The sequence below is a fragment of the Lepus europaeus genome, chromosome 18 (genome assembly GCF_033115175.1).
Source record: "Lepus europaeus isolate LE1 chromosome 18, mLepTim1.pri, whole genome shotgun sequence".
Taxonomy (NCBI): domain Eukaryota; kingdom Metazoa; phylum Chordata; class Mammalia; order Lagomorpha; family Leporidae; genus Lepus; species Lepus europaeus.
The window spans coordinates 23,415,662-23,440,099 of record NC_084844.1 but is presented as its reverse complement, the minus strand read 5'-3'; the positions used below and the strand labels follow the sequence as shown (position 1 = coordinate 23,440,099).

The following is a 24,438-nucleotide window of genomic DNA, read 5'->3' as shown; positions in this document are numbered from 1 at the left end:
TTGTTTTGGAGGGAGGAGAGGGGGCAGGTGATGTCCCTGACCCATGGCAGGAGGGCAGCAGGGGCCGGGCTGGGTGCAGGCAAGCCTCTTCCGGTGGCTTTGTCCGCCTGTCCGGGAGACGGGTCTGAGCAGCGACACAGCTGCACGCTGGCAGGACCGCTGGCCCTCCTTGCTGCAGAGCCCAGGCGCTGGCAGAGTGGCCCCAGACGTGCTGCCTGGCGGACAGCAGATATGGGCCCGTGGCCGCCATAGGTACTCCCGAGGCCTGGATGCTATCACCAGAGGACAGGGTCTTACGGTGTAAGCTTCCAAGGGGTGGGGCTGAGGCTCTGGGGTGGAGGCCCGCAGGAATTCCGCTGCTCCCTGAGTCCCCACCCAGCCCCAGACTGTAGAGCGCCTCTAACCACAGGCGCTGGAGGCGTGGCACAGCAGGTTCAGCCAGGCTTGGAACCCCCCCGCACCCAGTGTCAGTGCTGGGCTGAGTCCCAGCCATTCCCCTCTCTGCCAGTGCACCTAGGAGACAGTTCCTGCCACCCACATGGGAGACCCGGATGGAGTTCTGACTTCAACTTGGCCCAGCCCCAGCTCGTGAAGTCACTTGGGGAGTGAACCAAGTGACAGAAGATCCCTGTCACTCTGCATTTCAAATAAAGACGTAAATAGTTCTTTTAAAAAGTGAAAAGACAACCAGAGAATGGGAAGAAATATTTGTAGCTCATATATCTGACAAAGTGCTCATCCAGAATATACAAGAAGTCTTCAAACTGTTTGTGAAAGGGGCCAGCACTGTGGTGTAGCAGGGAAAACTGCCACCTGTGATGCCAGCATCCCATATGGGTGCTGGGTTCAAGTCCTGGCTGCTCCACTTCTGATCCAGTTCCCTGCTAATGTATCTGGGAAAGCAGTGGAAGATGGCCCAAGTGCTTGGGCCCCTTCACCCACGTGGGAAACCCAGAAGAAGCTCTTGGTTCCTGGCGTTAGACTAGTCCAACTCCAGCTGTTATGGCCATCTGGGGAGTGAACCAGCAGATGGAGACCTCTTGTTTCTCTCCCTCTTTCTCTCTCTCAACTCTGCCTTTCAAATAAATAAATCTTTAAAAAGTTCATGAAATATGTGTATCATGGAAAGACATGCCTTTCAGATATTTTGCACAAACTAATATCTTAATTCATTTTTCCATTAACTTTAAAAGGTTTTTAAAGTTTATTTGGAAGAGCTAAAGTGGAAATTCCTATGCCCTGGTTCGCTCTCCAAAATGAGGAGCCAGGAACCAGGTACCCAACCCAGGTCTCCCATGTGGGCGGCAGGAACCCAACCACTTGAGCAGCCATCACTGCTGCCTCCCACGGTCTGCATCGGCAGGAAGGCAGGAAGCTGGAATCGGGAGCCAAGAACAGAACTCAGGCACTCCAATGCGGGCTGTGGACCTTTTATTTTTTTAAGATTTACTTTATTTATTTGAAAAGTAGAGTTCAGAGTGAGAGCGAGAGCTAGGGAGACCAAGAGAGATCTTCCATCCGCTGGTTCACTTCCCAAATGACTGCAATGGCCAGGACTGGGTCAGGCCAAAGTCAGGAGCCAGGAGCTTCTTCCAGGTCTCCTACATGAGTGCAGGGGTCCAAGCGCTTGGGCCGTCTGCTACTGCTTTCCCAGGCCATTAGCAGGGACTGGAGCAGAAGTGGGGCAGCCAGGACTTGAACCAGGGCCTGTATGGGATGCCAGTGTTTCAGGTGGTGACCTTACCCACTACCACCACAGCGCTGGCTCCTGCTGCAAACATCTTAAGCCCTAGGCTAAACGCCCACCATGAACCTCATGAAGTACCCTCCTTTTAAAACTCAACAATAAAAAGACAAACAATCCAATGTAAAATAGGCAGAGGATGTGAATATCTCCAAAGAAGATATGCAAATGACCAAAACCATGCAAAAAGCTGTTCCGCATCATTAGTCACCAGGGAAATGCAAATCAAAGCCGCAGCAAAATACTGCTTCACGCACATGCGTGTGGCCAAAGTGAAACAAGTGTGGATCCCCCCGTGTACATGGCAGGTGGGGATGTAAGGCGGTGCGGCTGGGAAAACAGGGTGGCAGCTCCTCGAAATGTTAAACCCAGCAGTGCTGTTCCTGGGTGTACACCCCAGAGAATGCACACACACCTCCACACACCAAAAACAAGGGTACAACAGTGCCCTTGGATTAACCTAAGCATCCATCACCTGGGGAATGGAAAAGTAACATGTGCTAGATTCGTAGCATGGAAAATTACCCAGCCATCCAAGGAGTGACGTACTGCTGCGTGCTGCGACATCCGGGAACGGGGAGAGCATTGTGCTAGGAAGAAGCCAGTCACGAAAGTTCACATGCTGTGTATTTCCATTCGTGCGGCACATCCAGAACGGGTTTGTCTGCATTGGGAGAAAGTAGGTTAGTAACCACCAAGGGCTGGCAGAGGCGGGCGCAGGAGCAGGGGAAGCCTGCTGATGGGTCAGGGTTTCCGCTGTGTGTGGAAACGTTCTAAAAGGAAATTGGGGTGGTGCTTGCCGGTATCCGGGCTGTCCAAAACGTCACGGCGCTGCACGCCTTCAGCGCCTGACCTTCATGGCGTGGGAAATCTAGTTCAATAAAGCTGTCAAAAACAAACCACAGACTCTGCATTCTAAGACGCGCTCTGGCTGCCCACTGGGAATACACGTTCCACAGAAAACATTTTTTTCAGGAAGACCCAGCTCTATTAGGTCAAAGTCAAAGGACTCAGTCGCCCCCCACCCGCGCCAGCCTGGCATTGCTGCATACAGGAGCCATAACGGTGGCCTGGAGCTCCAGCAGCGAGCCTGGGGGTTTTGAGTGGATTTCAGGCTGGGCCAGCCACCAGGGCTAGGGGACGCAGCCTCCTGGCAGGTGTGTCACTGTGCATGACTTCAGCCATTCATATCCGGGAGCCACCAGGGAGCTTGTTATTAGCTGGGGGCATGGAGGCCACAGGCCAGGCCCCTACCCTGTGTGTGAGCTCAGTCTATGAGCTCAGGGATCCTTACACCATCAAAGGGCAGAGAAAGGAATCACCCCGGCCAGGGCAGAAGATGAGGGGAAGAACCAGGCTTCCTGCACGTGGCTGCTCTCTGTCCGCCGGCATCTCCCGTCATTTCCTGTCCATCGGCTCTGAAGCCAGCCTGGCCTCTTGCAAACCTGTGCCAGGCTCAGCCGTCCACGCCAGTGAGACAGAGGCAGAACTGAGCAGGCCACACGGGGGAGCAATTGGTGTTGTAAAACATCACTGACCGGTAAGTCCTGGTTCCAGCCCTGGCCCCATCCCGCCACGGCTGTGGAGCCTCTGACACTCCATCTCCTTCCTCTGTGAGTCCAGGAAGCTGCCCTTGTACTTGGCGTTAAATGATCACGCTGCACTCATTCCTGCTCCTCCTCCCCATCTCTACTCCACGCTACAGCCAGGGGCAACTTCTTTTTTTCTCTAAGATTTGTTTGAAAGGCAGAGCAACAGAGGAGGGGGGGAGGGGGAGAGGGAAGAGGGAGGGGGAGAGGGAAGAGGGAGGGGAGAGAGAAGAGGGAGGGGAGAGACAAGAGGGAGGGGAGACAGAAGAGGGAGGGGGAGGGGAGGGGGAGAGGGAAGAGGGAGGGGAGAGAGAAGAGGGAGAGAGAGGGGAGGGGAGAGGAAGAGGGAGGGGAGGAGGAGGGGAGGAAGAAGGAGGGGAAGAGGGAGGGGGAGGGGAGGAAGAAGGAGGGGAAGAGGGAGGAGGAGGGGAGGGGGAGAGGGAGAGGGAGAAGGAAGAGGGAAGAAGGGGGTCTTCCGTTTGCTGGTTTACTCTCCAAATAGCTGCACTGGCCAGGGAACTCCAGTCTCCCATACGGGTGGCAGAGACCCAAGGACTTGGGCCATTGTTGGCTGCTTCCCCAGGCACATTATCAAGGAGCTGACTTGGAAACGGAGCATCCAGGACTCGAACGGGTGATCCAATATGGGATGCTGGAATTGCACAGCTTGACCCGCTGTGCCACAATCCTGACCCTAGAGGTAACTTCCAAAATGATATTTCCAGGGTGGGCATTTGTCCGAGCTGCTGGGGTGCCCTTGGGCCCCATCAGAGTGCCTGGGTTTGGTGCCGGCTCCATTCCAGACTCCAGCTTCCTGCTAATGCAGACCTCAGAGGTGGTGGTTACAGCTCAAGAGACTGGGTTCCTGCTACTCGTGTGGGAGACTTTTTTTTTTTTTTTTAATTTGACAGGTAGAGTCATAGAAAGAGAAAGGTCTTCCTTCCACTGGTTCACCCCCCAAATTGCTGCCATGGCCGGTGCTGTGCCAATCTGAAGCCAGGAGCCAGCTGCTTCTCCTTGTCTCCCATGCGGGTGCAGGGCCCAAGCACTTGGGCCATCCTCCACTGCACTCCCGGGCCACAGCAGAGAGCTGAACTGGAAGAGGAGCGACCGGGACTAGAACCCGGCGCCCATATGGGATGCCGGCGCTGCAGGCGGAGGATTAACCAAGTGAGCCATGGCGCCGGCAACATGTGGGAGACTTGGAATGAATTTCTGGCTTCCTGCTTTGGCCCTGGCCTGGAGTCCCTGCAGCCTGTTTGGGGAGTGGACTTGCAGGTGAGAGCTCTCTCGGATTTTAAAGGGTATGATTTTTTATAAAACAGATTTATTTATTTGAAGGGCAGAGTTGCAGAGACACTTGGAAGATAGAGACCGAGAGAGGTCTTCCATCTGCTGGTTCATTCCCCAAATGGCCACAACCACTGGCGCTGGGCCAGGCTGTAGCCAGGAGCCTGGAACACCACCCTTGTCTCCCATGTGGGCAGCAGGAGCCCAAGCGCGTGGGCCACCTTCCAGTACCTTCCCAGGGGGCGTTAGCAGGCTGCTGGATCAGAAGCCGAGCACCTGGGACCTGAACTGGTGCTTGAAGACCAGATCCCCATATCACAGGTGGTGGCTTAACCTGTTATGCCACGACGCTGGACCCGAGTAAATAATTTCTGAGCTAAATAAAATATCAGATCATGACATCTTCTTACTTAAACCCTCCAGTTGTTTTCTGTGGCTGAGAAGAAACCCATCGTCCTTAGCCCAGCCTGTGAGACTTCAGAGGGTTGGCTTCTGTCTGCTACCACTCCGGCCTCTCCCTTCCTCACCTACCCAGCTGCCGTTCGTTTTCTAGAACCCACAGATTATTTCCTGTCCCTGGGCCTTCTGCTTGGGTCCCTCAGCCACCAGCTCCCACAAAGCCAAGCCTCATTCTTACGGTCTGCACTGCCACCCATCACAGGTGTGCCCAGGTAGAGGTGTGCCCAGGTACACGTGCTCTTGCTTGCTGTCTGGCTGCCCTGCTGGAAACTGCTAGAAACCACAGGCAGGAAGCCGATGAGCACACTCAGCCGGACAGACACGCGCGGGGTGGAGGCAGTACCTGGCACAATTCCCAGCATGCCCCTGTCTCCCTTGCCCCTTGACCTTGGCTGTCAGAGAATGAGGATCACTTGGCATGATTTAGGGAGAAGAGGTGGTTTGGGGCTGCTCTCCCAGTTCTGTGGGAAGAGGATGGGAGAGAGACGGCAAGATGTGCTGAGAAAGGAGACGGTGGGCCTCTGGGCAGGAGGAGGCCTGGCAGGCTGTGAGTGTGTGGGCTGGGGCCTGTGGCAGGTGGGCAGCTCCCGCTGCCAGCATTCCTTCAAAACACTCGGCAGATTCCTAGCCTGTTTCCAAAGATGCAACGAGGGCTCCGGGGTGACTGGCAGACTGGAGTCCCAGGACACTGCTGCTGCCTCATGGGGTAAAAGCGATGGTGTTTTGTGCGGGTGGGGGGAGGGAGGACTGGGTGGACAGATCCAGTAACCTCCCAATCTTCAGCCAAGCAGAACCTGGAAGGGCAGCCCCATTCCCTTAGAACATGCTGGAACAGTGGCACTGCCTTCGGGTCAGGAAAACCTGAGAAACCCAAACAGGGCATCTGGCCCCACTTCCGGTGCCTTGTATGTAATAAATGCCATTTTGTTTCATTACAAGTGTTTGTATATGTGTGTATACATATCCAAAGCATTGAGATGAAAATGCATTTTGTTCCGTGTTACAGGTTATTATTACTATTACTATTATTAGTGAGAATGAGAGAAAGAGAAAGCGACAGGGGGAGGATTCCCACGGGCTGGCTCATTCTCCAGATGCCCACAACGGCCAGGGCTGGGCCAAGTCACAGGCCAGGAACTCAACCAGGTCTCCCACGTGGTAGGGATCCAGGTGCCCGAGTCTCCCCTGCTGCCCCCCAGTCTACATGGGCGGGGAGCTGCAGTCAGGCGCCAGAGCCGGGGACTGAACCTGGGCACTCAGCCACGGGTCGCAGGCGTCTTCACCGCCAGGCTAACTGTCCGCCCGTGGTGCTCACTTAAAGGCGGAACGCTGTTGCTCTGGGACGGCTGAGTGGGCATGATGAAGGGTCATTCCAGCCAGAGGGCAGGAGGCTAAACCCCAGCCCGGGGGCTGCTGGAGGGAAGCAGACCCTACTTGATTTTGGGGGTAAAAGCATTGGCTTTGGGGTCAGGCAGAGTCTGCCGTTTCCTGATTGTGTGGCTCTAGGGCAGACACCTGACACCTGGGCATTCTGGCTTTGTCACAGGCGGGTGTGGGGCGGCCGGAGCTGTGAAGGTGCTGAGGGTTGGGACCCCCCTTGGATTGCCAAGCTGACAGCTGGTCCCCCTTCAGCATCCTGGATGGTGTCGGCCTTACAGGTCTTTGGGGAAAGCGTCAGCCAACACCCCGCACCCACCCACCCCCCCCCCCGCCAGCCCCTATAGCCCCATGCGTCCCTCCCAGCACCGTCCAGGCCCTCCAGGGAGGAGAAGAGAAATAATGAGGAGGCACAGAAGGAAGGAGCTCCAGGAGAGGAAAAAGAAACAAGTTTTATTAAAGCCCCAAACACCCGGCTAGAAAAACCGAACAGGAAGGAGAGCGGGATGGGGGGAGGGGGGAGAAAGGACATTAGAAAAGAGAGACAGAGAAAACACAGCAACCCTTTGCATTTAGAAATTGTCAAGTTACACCGACAGAGGTCACAGAACATCCACAGAAGCCATCACTGCTACACCACCACGGGCCCTACGGGTGTGGAGCCGGGGCTCGCCTGGGGGCCCCACCTGGGACCCCTCTCAGAGCCTGAGGCCCCTGGGAAACAGCATATTGTGGAAGGGGTGGGAGAGGAACCCCCCATGCGAGTCACACAGCACAGTGGGTGGGGGCTGGGGGACCAGGTACAGGGGCCCCCCGGGGATGTCTCAGTTTTTTCTCTTGGTCAAGCACACACTGATGGACAGAGCAGCAAGGCGCATGCAGCTAGGGGGGGACTCACGTGCTGCCGGGGGTGGGACTGGGGGAGGGAGCCGGAGCGAGTGGTGCGGGACGACGGAGCACACGCACACACACACACGCACGCACAGAGCCACTCACACGCCTGGGTCTGCACCAGCACCCGTGCACCACCGCACCCGCACACGTTACATGCACCTCCACGTCCACGCCAACAAATGTCTTGCAGTTAGGCAGGTGAGCACACGCCTCCTCCCACACACGCGACAGGCCACGCCTGCGCACGCACATCCCGTGCACCTGCACACAGTCCACACAGGTGCCTCCCAGCCCAGCCCTGTGCAGGAAGCAAAGCGAAAGACACACGTACACCCCACACGCTCCACCAGGGCAGGCGGTGCGGGGCACGTGGCTCCCTCCTTCTGCTCCTTCCAAGACAGACACTTCTCCCATCTGCCCCTCCCCTCGAAGAGACATTCAACTCGGGACGGTGACAGCGGGGCACACATCCAGGTCACAGGGCCGGGGCTGGGAGGAGAGGCGAGTGAAGAGAAGCAAGCAGAGGAATGGAGCGCAGGGGAGAGGGGGCACCACTCCCCTCCCCCACCAAGTCAGGGTCTCTGTACAGCCAAATCAAACCGGAACCACTTCACTGGACCACACGAGCCAGGCCGATGAGCCCAGCCCCAGCCCCTCCCCCGCCGAAACAGCGGCAGGGAGAGAGTGCTGCGGCTTTTTTTTTCCTTTTTTAAATATTTATATATATTTATATTACGTATATTATATATATAATATGTAAATATATTTTTAAAACAATATAAAATGTTAAGACACTTCACTTAAATGTAAAGAGTTGCCTGCAATTAGAAGTAATTGCATCATTTATGAGGTCCTTTTTTTTTTTCTATTTTCCGGGTTTTTTTTTTTTCCAGGAGGGGAATTTTTTTTCCTCTTCTTTTGTTATTTTTCAAAAAGGCTTGCTTGCCTTGGTACAAAAATGATCCAAAGCTAGAAAATAAGGACGAACCAACAAAAAAGAGAGGAGAAAGAAAGAAATGAAGACACACAACCCAGCTTCCCCGCCCCCGTCCCAGCAGCGCCCCCTGGCGGTCCGCCGCCGCCGGCTCCTGCTTTGTGTGCTTGCTGCGGGAGCACCCGCGCCCGCGCCCGCTGTGCCTTCTCCTTTGTGCTCCACGGCAGAACCCCGCTCCCTCCCGGGGCCCACTCCATCCTCGTCCAAAGCCTCCCCGCTGGCCCCTGCTGTGCTCTCTGGGGGGCCGGGACTGGAAGCAAAGTTAGCTCGCCCCCGGCTCCTTGCGATCCCGGGCCGGGCACCGCGATGCCAGGGTCGCCGGCTGGCTGGTCACCAGGATCGCCAGGTCCCCATCTAAAAGCCACATCTCACGGCTTCCCTGAAAACTCGGATGGCGACGAAGCCGGAGCAGCTCCGCCCACCCCTCCGCGGGGTCGAGCTGCCCTCACTGCCTCCCCCAGCCCCACCCCTCCCTCCCATTGTCCTCAGCCCCCCCCCCCCGCGAGGCCCCTCACACTCCTCCCCCCCCCTGCCCTCAGTAAATAAGTTAATGGCATTGAAAGTGCTAAATTAGGAACTGAAAGTACCAAAGCCCCCTGCCCAGGGCTGCCCTCTCCCAGGGCGGTGCCGCAGCTGGCTAGCCCACACGCCCCAGGGCCGCCCCCAGCCCCTCTGTCCCCCAGGCCCAGCGCGCGGCAGCAGCGGCCACAGTCTTGTCCCAGGGTGGCGGGGAGGGGTCTCCAGGCCCGAGCCTCCCCGTCTGCTGTCCAGCCTGCTGCCGGGGTTGGTCCACGTGGCGCGGTCCTCCAGGAAGGTGCGAGGGCGGGGAGAGGGCGCTCGCCTTCCCGGTCACCGAGGCTCAGAGTGAGTGGGGAGGATTCGGCTCAGAGTGGGGATTCTTGGGGGGCTGAGGGAAAGCGGGAAGGGCGGTGGAGGCGGGAGCTGGAGCCTGGAAGGGGAGGGAGAGCCGTGAGAGAGAAGAGGGGGAACCCATGAAGGGGGCACCGGGAGCAAGGAGGGGGAAGTGTGTTTGGCCTTCACTTGTACTGCTTTGCTTTTTAAAAAGGAGAATTCAAAGTGAATCATTTAAAAAACCAAAAACACCAAGAGGGGATGGGGTGTGGCGAGCTGAGCCTTCAGGGGGCACCTGGATCGGGGGTTGGCAATGTAGGGAAGAGTAGGGGGAGACGTGGCAAGGAGAGAGGGCGGGTGCCCGCAGGGCTTCTAGAAGGAGATGGAAGAATTCCTTGCCCCAAAGGAAGTCAATACGGGGATGGAGGTTCTGGAAGCCGATGGCTTTTCTGAGACTGGGCTGGAGGTCTCATTCGACCCGCTCATCTCTTTGGGTGCTTTAGTGGCCTGGAACAGAAACAGGGGTCAGAGGTCAGCGCGAGAAGGGAGAGCCTGCGTTCCGGCCCCCAGCTGAAGTTTCAAAAAACGAAAACTCCACCAATGCGAGAGAGAAGTGGCTGCCAAGGCAAGAAATCAGAGGGCGGGGGTGGGGGGTGGGCAGAAAGCACGGGGACGGGCAGGGGGCAGGGGCCCAGCCAGGCCCCTCCAGCACCCACTAAAGGCCGGCCCTAAGCAGACCCGGAGCCTGGCCGTGGTCCCCAGAAGCACTCCTGAGTCCCTCCCCGCCCCCTCCACCCCCCCCCCCCAGCAAGTGTCCCACTGAGGACAAGGGGGACCCCCCGCCGGGAGTCTGGGCTGTCCGTGTACCCCCCCTACACACACACCTGCAGCAGCCGCCCTCCTCTGTACGGGCCCTGGAGGCTCAGCCTCAAGTTTTGGTCTCCATGGTGTGGTTTGGAAGGCGATGGCCGCAGGAGAAGGTAGTTCCAGGGGCCCCCTCCAGAACCCAGCTCCCGGGTGGCCTTGAGGACGTTTGCCTCAGCCAGGTGCTGGGGGCTGCTGCACACAGGCAGGCTCCAGCCCTGAAATCCAGGCACTGTCCCACCCGGCCTTGCTCAGACCCCACCAGAGCCCTGCCTGAGGGGAGGTCTGGCCAGGCCCGCTCCACTCCCAGGGACCTGAGCTGTCCCCCAGCCACCAGGCACTTTCCTGGATGCCTTGCCAGGGAGGTGTGTGGGGAGGCGAAGGTCCAAAGCCAGCCCTGCCTCCAGCGGCCCGCCCTGTGCTGGCTCACAGGGACCCCTCCCCGCTGAGTGGCCACCCCCCTCCCCGCAGGTGCACACAGGGCATAGTCAGTGGCTCGTCTGGCACACACACGGCAGCCCATGTCCCCCTTTATGCAAACCAAGGCCAAAGCCCCCCACTTAGGTCTTCTAAGCCCTCTCCTCTTGGCTGGGAGCCTCCCACTCGTTACTCAGCGGTTCCCAGCCCCGGGCTCAGCGTCACACAGTCCTTTGCGGCGTGCCACGTGTCGGGCATTGGCTGTGTTCTCGCCAGGCTCTGCTCCCTGAGCCGGGAGACAGCCACTCAAAGGCAACCACGCGCTCTTGCCATTTTGTCACTCACCTGGGCCCAGTCCTGCCCTCCCTCGCTCTAGCCTTTTCCACTCGAAGTTCTTTTCTCCCAAAGCCCTGCGCCTTCTCCCCGCAGTCTCCTGGCAACTTGCCACGTCCCCGCACACGGTGTCCAGTCCCTCCCGGCTCGCATTTGTTCTCCACCAACCTTTCAAGTTAAAAGCTCTCTCTGTTCCTTGCCTTTGGTGTTTCTCGAGAGCCTCTGTCTAGTCCAAGCTTTGGTCTCTGGAGCACCTGCCCCCTGCTAGCCCGCACTGCCACTTGAGTCCTGGATTCAGCCGCGTGATGAGGCTTTTCTCCCTCCCCGAGCCACGCAGAGCCCTGAGAGCCGGGCGCCACCCCTTCTGCGCCGCTCTGCAGGCATCTGTTAGCATGGTGCTCGTGGGCCCCCTCCCCCCCTCAGGAGACTCCAGCCACAGCAGCGCCCAAAACCCGCTCTCCTGAAGCTACGGGCACAGGTGCAGCTGCACCTGCCAACCCCGTCCTGGGCCGCTGCTCCGAGTTCTCAGGTGACATTGTCCTGTCTTCGACAGTTTCTGTCACTTCCGTTTCACCTGTCGGCCCTACCCTGCTGGTCCCAATTTTGTCCAGATTAGAATTTTGGCACCTTTGTGGCTGAAATCTGGGGGAGCCATGCAACACCTGGCCAGGCCTCCGAGGGCTACACCCCACACCTCCCTCTTGCTTGGGGCTCAATTGCCACAGGCCCCACGCCCGCAGCAAGCCACCATGTCCCTCCACACTCCCAGGGACATGGGTTAGGCAGGTGCAGGTACCTGTCTTCCTGGGGCTGCTGGCTGCCTCCTCCAGTGACTGCAGCCCTCGCCCTTCCCCCAGGGAGGTCCCCAGGTGCCTCCAACATCCCTGATTTGTTCTCTCAACCCTCTGGGGTGTTCCTTTCAGTAAGGTCTCCAAGGTGCGCCACAGATTTCCTGGCCCAGAACTGAAGGGGGCATCCTTGGCTTCACACGGACAGCAAGCCCTGGACCTTGTGCCCCTGGCCGTCTGGACCCCACCCCTGCCTTGGGTCTCGAGCACACATCTAGGGGCTTTTCCTCATTCACTTCCTGCGTGTCCACAGTGTCAGAGGCAGCTCTGAGTGCCAACGTGTCAGCATCACCCCTGCGCAGGCACAGCCCGAGCACGGCGCTTCCTCCTTGGGGAGCTCCTCCTAGAACCCCGGTTCCTCCCCCATCACTCACACGAGCTCAGAGACCGAGAAGAGAGAGGGCTTCCACCAAGGCCACAGGCGCTGCTGCCGTGCGATGGTGTCCCAGGCCAGCGCTGAGCATGGACGCGGAGGGTCACGGGAGTACCAGCTCGTGTTCCTGAGTGACCGAGGCTCACCAGAAAGAGCCCTGGCTTAGCCAAGAGGCATCAGGACTGTCACCCAAAAGGGGCTGCACAGCACGGGCAGTGAGCGCGTGTGTGAGAGGGCAATGAGTCTACGTGTCCCAGAGTCCCTGCCCCAGCCTGCAGCTCTTGGAAAATGGCTTAGAGGTGGGAGAGTCGGGGACACCTAGAGACGCACAGGGTCCGCCCCCCGGCTTTTGCAGCGGTGACGTGAAATACGGCCACCAGAAACAAGGCTTCCCGGGTCAGAAGGCAGGCAGGCAGTGGCAGCGACAGAGGTGTGGCCGGGCCAGAAAAGACAAGCAGCTGGGGCTGTGAGGGGACGGGGACTCCATGTCCAGACAGGCACACGCGTGGAGGCTGGAGCTTAGCCCAAAGAGAGTGTGCTGTGAGCCCGCCAGGCTGAGTGAGCCCGTGGGGAGCACTGGAGGCACAGGCGGGGCGTCTGGCGTGGGAAGGGGCAGGGGACGGGGAGGCTGCCAGGAGGAGGACTGTCCACGCGGCTTGCGTGCCGCAGTGGGCGATGGGAGGGGACCACTGGGTACCTTGCCAGGCTTGAGGTACGTGGCCCGGGGCAAGGGCTGAGGGGTAAATGGAGGGTAGGGCATGGGGTTTTGGGGGTGGGAAGGCATCAGGACTGGGATGGGAGGAACCCACAACAGCCGAACTGTGTGGCCCTGGGTAAACCTCAGTATCCCCAGGTATCAAATGTGGACACTGAGGACCCACTGCAGGGTAGGAAGTGGGAAATGTGGGGTGCCTGCCCCTCACACTTACACAAAAGAGGGCCCCATGGAGCTGGGCGAGGCGCAAACGGAGAAACCTGGGCTAGGCCTCCTGGGGAGTGGCTGGGGACCACAGGGAAGGGGGGGTGGTGACAAGTGGCTGGGGGCGGGCCTGCAGGCAGCCATGGCCTGGTGTGCGCAGGCTGCCAGGTGGTAGGGGGGACTCTGGGACATGGGGGCCCCAGGCCTGGCTCTCTGGCTCAGATGCCACACTTCTGTGAGCCTCTGGGAAGACCTTGCCCTGCTGTGTGCTGCTTACTCGTGGGAAACAGAGCTGGCTGGACACGCCCACCTCTGACCTCTGACCTCCAGCCTTCCAGCCCAGACCCTCATTCCAGTCACTGCATCCGGGCATCTCCCAGTCCCACGAGCACGCAGAACGGGCCTTGCGTGCAGAAGCTGCTGAGAAAGTTCCTGAGCCGAGAGAGCGTGCTGGCGGGGACAGGGACTGTCGACACCCACGGGTGAGGTCTGTGCACTCCACACACGGCCCCCAAGCCGACCAGAGAGGCTGGGCTACACCCCTACCCCACCTGGGGGGCCAAAGGACCCCTCCCTCGTCTCATCCCCCAACAACGGTCAGCAATGGACCCACTGACCCCAGACCCACAGCCAAAGACAGATGGGAAGCTGGCTTCTCCCTCAGCTGGAGATGGCCCTGGAGCTAGGAGCCAGGCTGAGAGGGGAGCTGGGGAACCAGAGAATTGGGGGGGGGGGGGCTCAGTCCCTGCTCCCGCACCCTAGGGTAGGCAGGGCCACGGAAAGCACCAAGGCCGGCAATCCACTGCCTCTCCCCTCCTCTGCACACTCCTGGGGGTGAGCACTGGCCAGGAACTCAGGTTCCCAAGCAGATCCAAAGCGCTGGGACTGGAGGAGAGGGAGGGAGAGGGTGGTCCCAGGGGTCCGCAGGGCAGTCCTGGCAGGGAGGGCCCCTCCAGGCAGCCGGGGACCGCAGGGTTGGGGCAGGGGAAGCCCAGCCCTCCAGCCCTGCCCTCACCTGTTGCGGGGCCTGGGTCCTCAGGTACTCCGCCCTCTGCCTGCCGTGCTTGCTCTTGTCGGGGCTGCCCGCCTGGGCCTGGGCCGCCTTCAGCCGAGAGGCCCCTGGAGTCACCACCTTCATGGGCGGCACGCCGCCACCGCCACTCTGAGGAAAGATGGACAGCGTGAGGTTAGAGTCCCTGCAGAGCCCGAAGCACCTGGAGGCAGGCCAGTCTCTGGGGTGGGCCCTCTAAGACCTGCAGATCCCTCCCTCACCCAAGAACCCCAGCCCAGCTTTCTGGGGCTCTCTGCAGTGGAGGGGCACAGCCCCAGCTCCTGAGTGAGCCTCTGATGGCTTCCTGGAGTAGCCTGGGGGCAGCTGATGCCCCCTCCCAGGGAGGCCCTCCGAAGTGAGGTCCCCAGCACCAGGCCCTCTTCCAGCAGGGGGCGCCATCCTGGGCCCAAGGCAGCCAGGGCATGACTGGCAGCCCCTCCACCACCCCACCATCCTCTGATCAGGAGGTGGGGGTGACATCTTCCCAGAGGGACTCAGGGGACTCAGAGGCGCGAGCAGAGAAATGACAGAGACAGAGAGAGTCAGAGACGGGGAGGGGTCACGGGCTGGGGGCGGGGAGAGAACTTTATTTGCTGGTTCACAGAAACAGAGCAGAGGGGAGAGGCTTGGGTCTTGCCAAGGCTGGGAGGGCCACGCCCTGGGTAGGCCGGCTTCCCAGCCTCCCTGGGGCTCTGGCCGCACCCCCTGGCCAGGCACCCGGCTTCCAGGAGGGCGGCAGGAACTGAGAGAAGGCCAGTGGGAGGAGGGGGCTGGCGTGGGGTTCCTGCCATCCCCCACTCCCTCCAGCTCTGCAGACAGACAGCCTGGAGTGTGAAGGCAGCAGGGGGGACAGGAGTGGAGGCAGCCACCTGGGGGCGGGGGGGCAGGGGTGGGGAACTGCCAGGGGGCCCCGCCACTGGGGCTCCACGCATCTCGCTCAGGGTGGCCTCCAGCTCCCGCAGCGTCTCCTCCAGGCTGTCCACGCGCTGCAGGGCGACGCCCCGTGCTGTGTGCCCCGGGCCAGCCGCCGCATCACGTCCACAGTCCTTGGGGTTTTCCTCTGGGAGGGCCCCAGCAGAGGAAGGCTCCTGAGCCCCCTCGGGGGCGGGTCCCTGGCGACACGGGACCCCGGCTCCTGCACCCACTGGGCTGCAGCCCCCTCCTGCTGCCCCTTCCTTCTCGGGCATGGAGGTGCTCTCAGGCCGGGAAGCCCCTGCCACTAGCCCCGGCCAGGCCTGTGGGCCAATCCAGCCCTGCCCCCTGCCAGCCAGGGTCCGGGGTCGTGGGGTTGGGGCTGTCCTGGGGTCCAGCTCCTCAGGCCTGGCTTCTGGTGGGGAGGGAGTGCTGGGGGCACACTCCGTCAAGGTGATCCGAGGGACACGGAAGGCCCTGGGTCCTGTGGCAGCCTGGGGGGAGAAGGAAGATGAGGAAGCGTGGGGTCTCTGCCCACCACACCCGCGCGGGAGGGGGGTTGGAGACAAGTGAGCTCAGCCCCTTCCTTCCACGGATGGGGACACTGAGGCAGCCCAGGAAGTCCCGGGCAACGAATCTGGATCTAGAACTCCAGATCTCAGGGTGCGGGACGTCGTGGCGCAGCGGGTTAAGTCACAGCTTGGGACTTGGGACACGGCACCAACATGTCCTACTGGGGCACTGCTTCTAGTCCTGGCCATGCTGTTTCTGAGCCAGTTTCCTGCTGATGCACCTGGGAAGGCAGTGAATGATGGCCCGAGTGCCTGGATCCCTGCCCCCCACGTGGCAGCTTCTGGCTTCAGCCTGGCCTAGCCCTGGCTGTCACAGGCATCTGGGGAGCGAATCAGTGGATGGAAACATGTGCTCTCTCACTCGCTCATCTGTTTCTCCTCCTCTCTCTCTTGTCCTGTGGTTGTTGTTTTTTAATATTTGTTTATTTGAGAGGTAGAGTTACAGAGAGAGAAAGAAAGGGGGGGAGAGGGAGGGAGAGAGAGAGAGGTCTTCTGGGGCCTGTGCTGTGGCTCAGCCGGTTAACGCCCTGGCCTGAAGCGCTGGCATCCCATATGGGTGCTGGTTCTAGTCCCAGCTGCTCCACTTCCCATCCAGATCTCTGCTATGACCTGTGATAGTGGTAGAAGATGGTCCAAGTCCTTGGTCCCCTGCACCCACGTGGGAGACTAGGAAGAGGCTCCAGGCTCCTGGCTTCGGATTGGTACAGCTCCGGCCGTTGCGGCCATCTGGGGAGTGAACCATTGGATGGAAGACCTTTCTCTCTTTATCTCTGCAACTCTGACTCAAATTAATAAATAAATATTTTTAAAAAAAAAGAGAGAGAGAGAGGTCTTCAATCCACTGGTTCACTCCTCAAATGGCCATAACGGCCAGAGCTGGGCTGATCCAAAGCCAGGAGCCAGGAACTTTTTCCGGGTCTCCCACATGAGTGCAGGGGCCTAAGCACTTGGGCCATCCTCTACTGCTTTCCCAGGGCATAGCAGAGAGCTGGATCGGAAGAGGAGCTATATGGGATGTTGGTACCACAGACGGAAGCCTAGCTCGCTCCACCACAGAGCTGGCCCCCCTTGCCTTTCAAATAAACAAATAAATCTTTGCAGTATTTCCTTCCAGGCCTCCTACTTCCCTCAAAAGCACACACAGGCGTTGGTTTCTCATCGCTCACATTAAGTCAGGGGGCAGGTCTCAGGGCCACCCCTAGATCTGCCCATCTGTGCAATGGGAGTCAACAGTGTGGGCTGGTGGAAAGTTATATGAGCTCACACGGGCACCTGCTCAGTCAGTGCTTGGCGCGGTGTGGGTGCCCGGCACATGTCCTGCGTGGGCAGGGCCCAGATGTCAGCCTCTCTGGGTGGGGCCACCTCCCCCATCTCAAGCCTAGGATTCCTCGGCCCTGCCCTGTCTTTCCAGCTGCCTCCTATGGCTTCACAGCCAGCAGGGGAGGGGCCTGGCCTCCACGGAGCTGCTCGGCTGCACCCGTCGCCGGCAGAGCAGAGCGCCGTGAGCACAGAGCAGCCCTGCCTCCAGCCCCAGCTCGAGCGAACCCCAGCACTGGCGTACGTCTTTGTCTTTAGCTCTGCTGGAAAGCCACGAATGACCCACTCTCACTGACCTCACCTAACGGGCGAGGGCGCCCAGGGTGGAGGAGGTCAGGGGCTCACCCGCAGTCGCTGGCTCACAGCTAATTAGTGGCAGAGCCAGGATTTGAACCCAGACAGTCAGACAGCCCAAGTCCAGTGCTCTTGCCACTAAAAAGGAGCCAGGGGCAGATGCACGGGGGAGAGCAGGGACCCCAGCCACCCCCTCCCAAGGCAACCTACCCAGCCTTGCCACCTGCTTACCTGGCAGCGGGGGGTGCGGACTGGGAGCCTGGGAAGGCGCCCCATGCTCGCCTGGCTCCATGGCCTGACTGCGCCTCGGGATGCAGAGGGTCGGTCAGGCCCCCAAGTCCAGACGGGGGCCAGCTCCCAGAGCCAGACAGGGCCAGGGACGGGGCACCCGGCGCACAAGCAGCTCAGGGGGTGCCCCTTCCACGGGGCTCCTCCCCAGAGGGCTCCTCAGACGTCTCTGTGCTGCCCCCTGCCCAGCAGACTGCACTGTGCCCCCTACCCCCACCCCGCCAGGGCACCACCAGGCCTCCAGCCAGGCCGGAAATCAGGTGGCGGTCAGCGTGCGGCCCCCTGAGGGCCGGGAGAACCGGACACAGCAGGTGAAGTGTGTGTGCAGGGGTGGGGGGTTCCCTGCTTGGAGCAGAGGCTCTCCTGCCCCATCCCGGCCTCTCCCCAGCCTCCTCCCCAGGCCCCAAGCACAGTCCGCAGCGGGGGCAGATAGCAGGCCCACCCCCAAATTCCCAAGGAAAAACCAAGAGGAAATCAGTGCAGCAAGACAGCAGCAAGGAGTGAAGTTAGAGATAAGGAAGAACTTCCCAGTGCTGACAGACAGAACCAGCAGCCAAGGAGAGACTTGGCTTCTTCATTCCAAGCTCCCTGACCAGGGGGCAAGATGGGTGGGGGAGGCTGCAGATGAGTTGTCCCCAACCCCGGGGCGGGGCATCCTAACCCCCAGTGCAAGGTGGAGATGCTAGTGGGACAATGGCATCAGGACAAAGTCGGACTTTGAGTTGGACCCCAAGGCAGCTTGTGAGCCAGATCCAAACCTCGACCTTGGCCGACACTCGGGCTCAGGCCAGACCTAAACCGAGGCCACAGACTAAATACCAGCCAGACTGGGATTCACATCTGTGGGATAAGGCAGACGCAAGGGGTTGCCAGATGCCCAGGCTGCTGGCGTGTCCAGGAAAGCCCACCTGGGAGGCGCCGGGAAGGCGGGCTGTGCCCCAGGTCCAGGAGGGGTGAGTCCGCGTGAGTACCGCGTGGCAGTGCAGGGCCTGGGGCTTGGCTGGTGCCGTGTCGGGTTAGCGTGAGAGGTGAGGTGGCGCAGGCAGAGAGAGAGAGCCGTGAGAGGTGGGCAGCCCCGTTACCTTCCGTGTGGGGCCCGGGGCTGAGCCCCTGGGGGGCCCCAGGTCCTGGGGGGACAGCAGGATGGGGATCGGCTGGCGGCGGGGCGTGGGGGGGAGGGAAGACACTGAGCTTCTCTCAAACACCTGGGGAGCAGAGGTGGGAGCAGGCTTGGAGGAGGGGGCGCCAGGAGGATGAGGGTGCTGGCCGACAGGGGTTGGGGGGTGGCCCTCACCATGGCCACTGGCCGGCTCCGCCCCCAACCTTGTCTCCTGCTCCGGGGGCCCTGGTGTTGTCAGCGCGCGCTCTGGGCTGGGTGCTGAGAGGGCTCCCGAGGGGTGGCCCTCTGCGAGGGTCTCCCAGCCCTCAGTCCTCAGAGCGTTCAGGCCAGTGGGTCTCGAGCACTGGCACTCAGTGACCTTGGAATATCTGGGTCCGGGGCTTTCGGGGTCAGGTGGTCTGAGGGGCATGTGGTAGGGGTCTCGGCCACTGCGCTAAAGAAACCAACCTACAAGCAGAGCCGTGAGACCCCCGCCCCGGGCCAGCCTGCGCCTCAGGGCCGGCCCTGCCTGACCCACCTCCAGCTCCGCGATGATGCGGTCCTCGTCGTCCTCGTCCTTGATGGCGGACGCCATGATGGGCGGCGTGGAGGCCGGGCGGGCCACCTCGGACACGGCGCGGCGCAGCTTCACCTGCGGCTTCTGCACCTCCAGCTCCTCGGACTCCGCCTTCTGCCGGCCAGGACGCCCCCGTCACACCCGGGCCCAGCCCCTCCCACACCCGGGCCCCCTGAGATGAGGGCTAGGTCCTCTCCCACTGACCCCGCCTTCTCACGGCCTGCCCCCAGGACGTCCCCAACAGGAAGGAGCAAGGACACACAGCGAGGACGCCAAGCCAGGAGCCCAGAGACACCCAGCCACCCCTATTGCCCCCATTGCCTCTCTCCCACTCCAGGGAGAGTCCCCTCGGGCTCCCCCCGCCCCTGGCCCCAGCCCCGGCAGGACCGTACCTTGATGAAGGCCGAGTCCTTCTTGCTGGTGACCACCACCTCCCCGGTGCGGGTGGTGGTCAGGCCGTGGGAGGAGGGGAAGCTGCGGCGGGGAGGGGGCGGCGGGGGCGACTTGGAGGGCTTCTCGGTGCGGTATCTGGGCACTGTCAGCTCATCTGCAGGCAGCCAAGGGGCGGGGTCAGGGCCTGCAGCCTGGGAATCAGCCCACTGCATCCGACCTCAAGGCCAACCTCCCTGCTTCCTCCTCCAGGGAGGACCAGAGGGTCACTAGAAGGCAGGACATGGCCCAGCCCCAGCCCTGCCACCCCTCCTCCTGCTGCTCCAAGTGTGGGTGCTTAGAAGAATGCAGCAGAGGCTCCACCCTGCACTGTGAACCCTGAACCCGCCCCTGACCAAGTTCAAGTTCAAGACTTCCCTGGCGGCTCCTTCCTGCCCGCCCAGCCTGCCTGGCCCCGAACTTCCGCCTTTTCCCAGGGAAAGAGCTAGGCTCTCTCTTGCTCCCATTCCTCCTCCAGCCCCGTTCCCAGGGCAACCTGCAGAAAGGCCAGTCCAACTGTGACACTCCCCTGCCTCTGATCCTCCTGGGGCACCCTGTCACCTGGAACCACACCCTCTGCACCTGCCAATCTTTCAGCCTCAGCTCAGCTCGCCACGCCCTGCTCGGGTACCACACACACCTCCTTGGCCATGCACGTGCTGGCCTTGCCCTGGAATGTTCTCTCACTGGCCGGGGAAGTCCCTACTGGCTTTCAAGAAAGCCCCCGCCCGACTCTGGGGAGCCCTCCTGCCTTCCTAGGGCCTCCTTGAGGTCCACACACCCCAAGGGTGCCCTCTGCCAGCACCTAGGCAGGCGCTGCATTAGCTCTCTGGCCTGCGACAGGTGACTTAACCATTTTAAGCCTGGGTGGCCTAGCTATAAAATGGGGACAGTTAACATCCCTGGCCCCTGGGCTTTGTCGTGAAATGATACGGATGATCACACAGAAGGCATCTGGGATGTGCCTAGCCCACAGGAAGTGCGTGAGAATCCCAAGGCTCGGCATTACCCCCCCCACACACACACACACACTGGGCTGCTTGGAAGCCAGCCCCGACTCATCTCCCCATCCCCAGCGCCTGGCACACAGTAGGTGCTCAGCAAGAATGCACTGCAGGCACATGTGAGTGACGGCCGCCACGGCCTTGAACACAGGACCCACGGGCACTGCAGGCAGCTCCCGGCACAGCCTGGCCCTCAGCACGGCCCTGGCTCTGCTCACCCTTCCTGTGTGGCCCTCTCAGTGTCTCTCGGGGACAGCAGGGAAGCCCCGGATGAGTCCAGCGTACCTGTGCTTCTGGGCCCGGCTCCCATCAGTGGGCCAAGGGCTGGGCTGTGGAAGGCCCAGCGCCTCCCTTCTCTGGCAGCCCGGCCACCGTGAGTCTCACCTGGTGCTGCCTCCCCCACCAGCCTGGCAGCTCCTGGGGGTCAGGCTCCCCAACTCTGGGTTCTCCCCTTGCCCCAGCGACTCCCCATACCTGAGCCCCTCCTCCCGCTGGGCTCCGCTCGGGGCGCTGCCTTCTGGCCGTGGGGAGCTTTGGGGGGCTTGTGGTCCGGGGTCTGGGCCGGGCTGGGGTGGGCCTTGCTGGCGCAGTCCAGGTCGGGGATGGCCTTGAGCAGCTCGGCCTGCGTCTCCTCCAGCAGCCGGTTGATGTCCTTGGCGCTGTACTGGGTCAGGGCTGCCCGCTTCTCCTCCCAGTCTCTCTCAGCAGCCTGGAGAGGAGGGGCTGACTCAGGGCTGAGGACCTGCATGGGGCCCTCGTCCGGGGTCTCCGCCCACTCCCCCAGCCACACATCCTGGGCACTGACCCAGCGACCCCCAGGCCCCTCGGCCTTCCCCTTCTTGGGTACTGCACGCTACACCCAGGGTCAAGGGGCCACCTTCAGGATACACCAGCTGTCTGATGGCCCAGGCCTGCTTCTGGCTGCTGACCGCATGGACTATGCTTAACTAACGCCACACTGCTTTCCTGATGGTAGCTTTTTTTTTTTTTCTTTTTGACAGGCAGAGTGGATAGTGAGAGAGAGAGAGAGAGAGACAGAGAGAAAGGTCTTCCTTTTTGCCATTGGTTCACCCTCCAATGGTCGCCATGGCCAGCGCGCTGTGGCCGGCGCATCGCGCTGATCCGAAGCCAGGAGCCAGGTGCTTCTCTTGGTCTCCCATGCGGGTGCAGGGCCCAAGTACTTGGGCCATCCTCCACTGCACTCCCGGGCCACAGCAGAGAGCTGGCCTGGAAGAGGGGCAACCGGGACAGAATCCGGCGCCCCAACTAGGACTAGAACCCGGGGTACCGGCGCCGCAGGCAGAGGATTAGCCTATTGAGCCGCAGTGCCAGCCACTGACGGTAGCTTTGTAATATGCTTTCTGTGGGGCAGAACTTGTGGCACCCTCGTTATACCTCCCAGACCTCCCTTAGGGGCCAGAGCCTCCTCCCATAAGAAGAGAGACCCACACATTCAGCACACCCCAGGAATGAAGGGACCCCATCCTGTGCCCACCCCAGTCCCGGGCCCAGCACCTCCACAGACACTGCCTTGTCCATGCTCCTCCTGCCAGGGGTCTCCAGGCCCTTGGTGGGGTTGCTCGCCTTGGGGGTGAGAGGAGCGCCCTCAGCCGGTCCACTCAGCTCGTGCAGGTTCAGCGGGGGACTAGGGGGTGGCATTTCGAAGTCCAAGGCCTTGTTGAAGTCCGTCTCGGCCGTCACCTTCTTGGGAGACTGATTCAGGAGGTTGTTGGGGGGTGGCCACACACCCTCGTCCACTTGCCTGGAGCCGGAGAGTCAGGAGCAGCAGTGAGACCAGTAGGCAGCCCCTTGGAGGGAGCCTGCCTGGGGCTGTGTGTGTGTGTGTGTGTGTGTAGGGGGGGAGCTCTTGCAGGAGGGACTGGGAAGAAGTGACTACATCCAGCGTATGGGTCACAGGTCAGGGGTCACAGGTCAGGGCTGAGGGACAGAGCCGGTGGCTTTCACAGGCACTGTAAGGGTTCAGGGCGCCCTGGGCCGAGCGTGCTCCCCCGTGGGAAGCCAGCGGCCCGGGAGACACTGACCTCCGGATCTGGGCCAGCGTGTCGGTGACCCCGCGGCAGCGCTTGAGGAGCCCGTCCAGGCGCTGCGGCTCCTCCTTCAGGAACTTCACCGCCTCCACCTCCACGCGCAGCACCACCCGCATCTTGCTCTGCAGGCCCGGGAAGTGAGCTGCGGGATGGGACGGGGGACAGGGAGTCAGGGCGGGGACTGGGAGCACAGGGTGGCAGGGTGGGCAGCAGAGGCTCCCGCCTGGACCACCGCCCCGCCCCGCTGCTGGCCCAGGCCTCACCCTTGAGCTCCGTCAGCGTCTCCCCGAGCTGCTTCAGCACCAGCGCCTTCTCCTCCAGCTCGGGGCCGGGCACCAGCCGGTGGCTGTGCGCCATGTCCCTTTGGATCTTCTCCACCGACTTCTCCAGGTCACTGCAGCCACAGAGAGACCCGCTCAGCCCCTCCGGCCCCGGCCCAGCCCCCTGAGCTTTGGGCAGCTGGAAAGAAGTCAGGCCACCAGTCAGATCCAAATGAAGCCATCCACCAAGCCACGTGCCCAAGTGGAATCTGAAACGCCCAATCTCAGAGACACCGAGCGCTCTGAAAAGGGCGCGCGGCTGGAAGACTCGGTCCTCAGCGTCATCAGCCCCATGCCCCTGTGCTGGAACTTGCGGCCTTTGATTCTCATTCTGCAAGGGAGCAGCAGAGACCCTGGCAGCCTTTCAGAGGGCTGGAGCCAGGCGCGGCTGCCCCCGGGGGTCTCAGGTCCAGAGACCACCGCCACGCCCCGCTGCCTTCCCTTCCGTGGTCCAGGCACTCAGATTCTTGGCAGGTTTATGCTCAGCTTCACATCTGTCTAAAACATCAATCAGACCAGGGCCCCGCCCACTGTGCTGAGCCCTCATTGGATCCCATTTTAGGCTAAAATTCCAAACTCATGGCAGTCAAAGGCCAAGAGGGCAGCCGTTGAAAACTTGGCTAAGTCAGCGAGATCCCAGCTCTGATCCATCTCTGCCCTCCACAGCACAGAGATCTTGGGTGAGTTACCCAATATGCCTGGGCCTCAACCTCAAAAAAAAAAAAAAAAAAAAAAAGGGAATGGCAAGAGCTCCTGGCTCATGGGACTGCAACAGGGATTCCATGGTAACGCTGCCGGGAAAGCCAGCGGCAGGGCTCAGCCCTGGAGGCTGCCTGACGTTCCCTCCAGGTGAGGCCCCTACCCCCACCTGGCTTGCATCTGAGGTTCTAGCTGCCAGCCTTCTCTGGCCCTTTACAATGTCCATGGGAAGCTCTCCCTCAGCCCCTGGGCTAGGGGCTGGGGGTCTACTTCTTGCCTCCCCTCAAGTCCCCAGCGATCCCGTCTGCTGAGTTGTGCAGAGTTCTGGATCACCAGCTCCAGGCAGGCAAGGATTATGCCTTCCAGATCCATCTCCGAGTCCCAGCGCCTGGCACGGGGCCTGGTACGGAGCGGACGCCTGGTGAGTAGTTGTGGAATGAGTGAGTGAAAGCAGGCATTATGTCCGGGTCGGTCCCCTCAGCTCTGCACTGGAGTCGGCGCCGTCGCTGACCCACATGCGTGACAGTACAAGCGTTCCTGTCAACTCCCATCTGCTGGATCTCAGCTCAGCGATCCTGGAGCAAGCTACTGTTGGGTCTCTGTTCTACCACTGGACAGATGTGCTCCCCTGAAAGCCCCGTGTCGTGAGCAGATCTTATCAGCATGCCTTACACAGCGTCATCCAACTAGCGGGAGGACACAGCCCAAGCCGGAGCCAGCGGCAGGGTCCCGTGACTCAGCACTTCCAGTGAAATCGTGATCTCGCCTGAGTCCCTAGGGTACGCCAGAGGCTGCTCCGGCCTTTGCCTTTCAGTCCCTTACCTAACCTCAAAACAAATCCTGGAGGTGGGACCCTTGATTACCTCTGGTTTACA

General features: G+C 60.9%; 1 protein-coding gene across 3 annotated transcripts in view; it reads right to left on the bottom strand.

Annotated features, from left to right (window-relative positions):
* Window positions 1–1,430: 1,430 nt before the first annotated feature.
* SRCIN1 (SRC kinase signaling inhibitor 1) overlaps window positions 1,431–24,438 on the bottom strand; it is a 68,716-nt gene continuing 45,708 nt past the window's right edge. The window contains exons 13-23 of one of the 3 annotated variants that reach the window (XM_062216540.1): window positions 22,808–22,938; window positions 22,539–22,686; window positions 22,012–22,258; window positions 20,971–21,205; window positions 19,456–19,610; window positions 19,025–19,177; window positions 18,470–18,592; window positions 14,874–15,410; window positions 13,969–14,115; window positions 9,599–9,706; window positions 8,949–9,296 (exon numbers count right to left, since the gene is read on the bottom strand). In XM_062216540.1, the coding sequence (XP_062072524.1) occupies window positions 9,207–9,296; window positions 9,599–9,706; window positions 13,969–14,115; window positions 14,874–15,410; window positions 18,470–18,592; window positions 19,025–19,177; window positions 19,456–19,610; window positions 20,971–21,205; window positions 22,012–22,258; window positions 22,539–22,686; window positions 22,808–22,938 (2,074 nt within the window). In that variant the 3' untranslated portion in view covers window positions 8,949–9,206. Of the gene's footprint in view, window positions 1,708–2,269; window positions 2,409–8,948; window positions 9,297–9,598; window positions 9,707–13,968; window positions 14,116–14,873; window positions 15,411–17,330; window positions 18,593–19,024; window positions 19,178–19,455; window positions 19,611–20,970; window positions 21,206–22,011; window positions 22,259–22,538; window positions 22,687–22,807; window positions 22,939–24,438 lie in introns of those variants that run through there. The other 2 variants (XM_062216541.1, XR_009868486.1) reach the window with 2 other exon arrangements.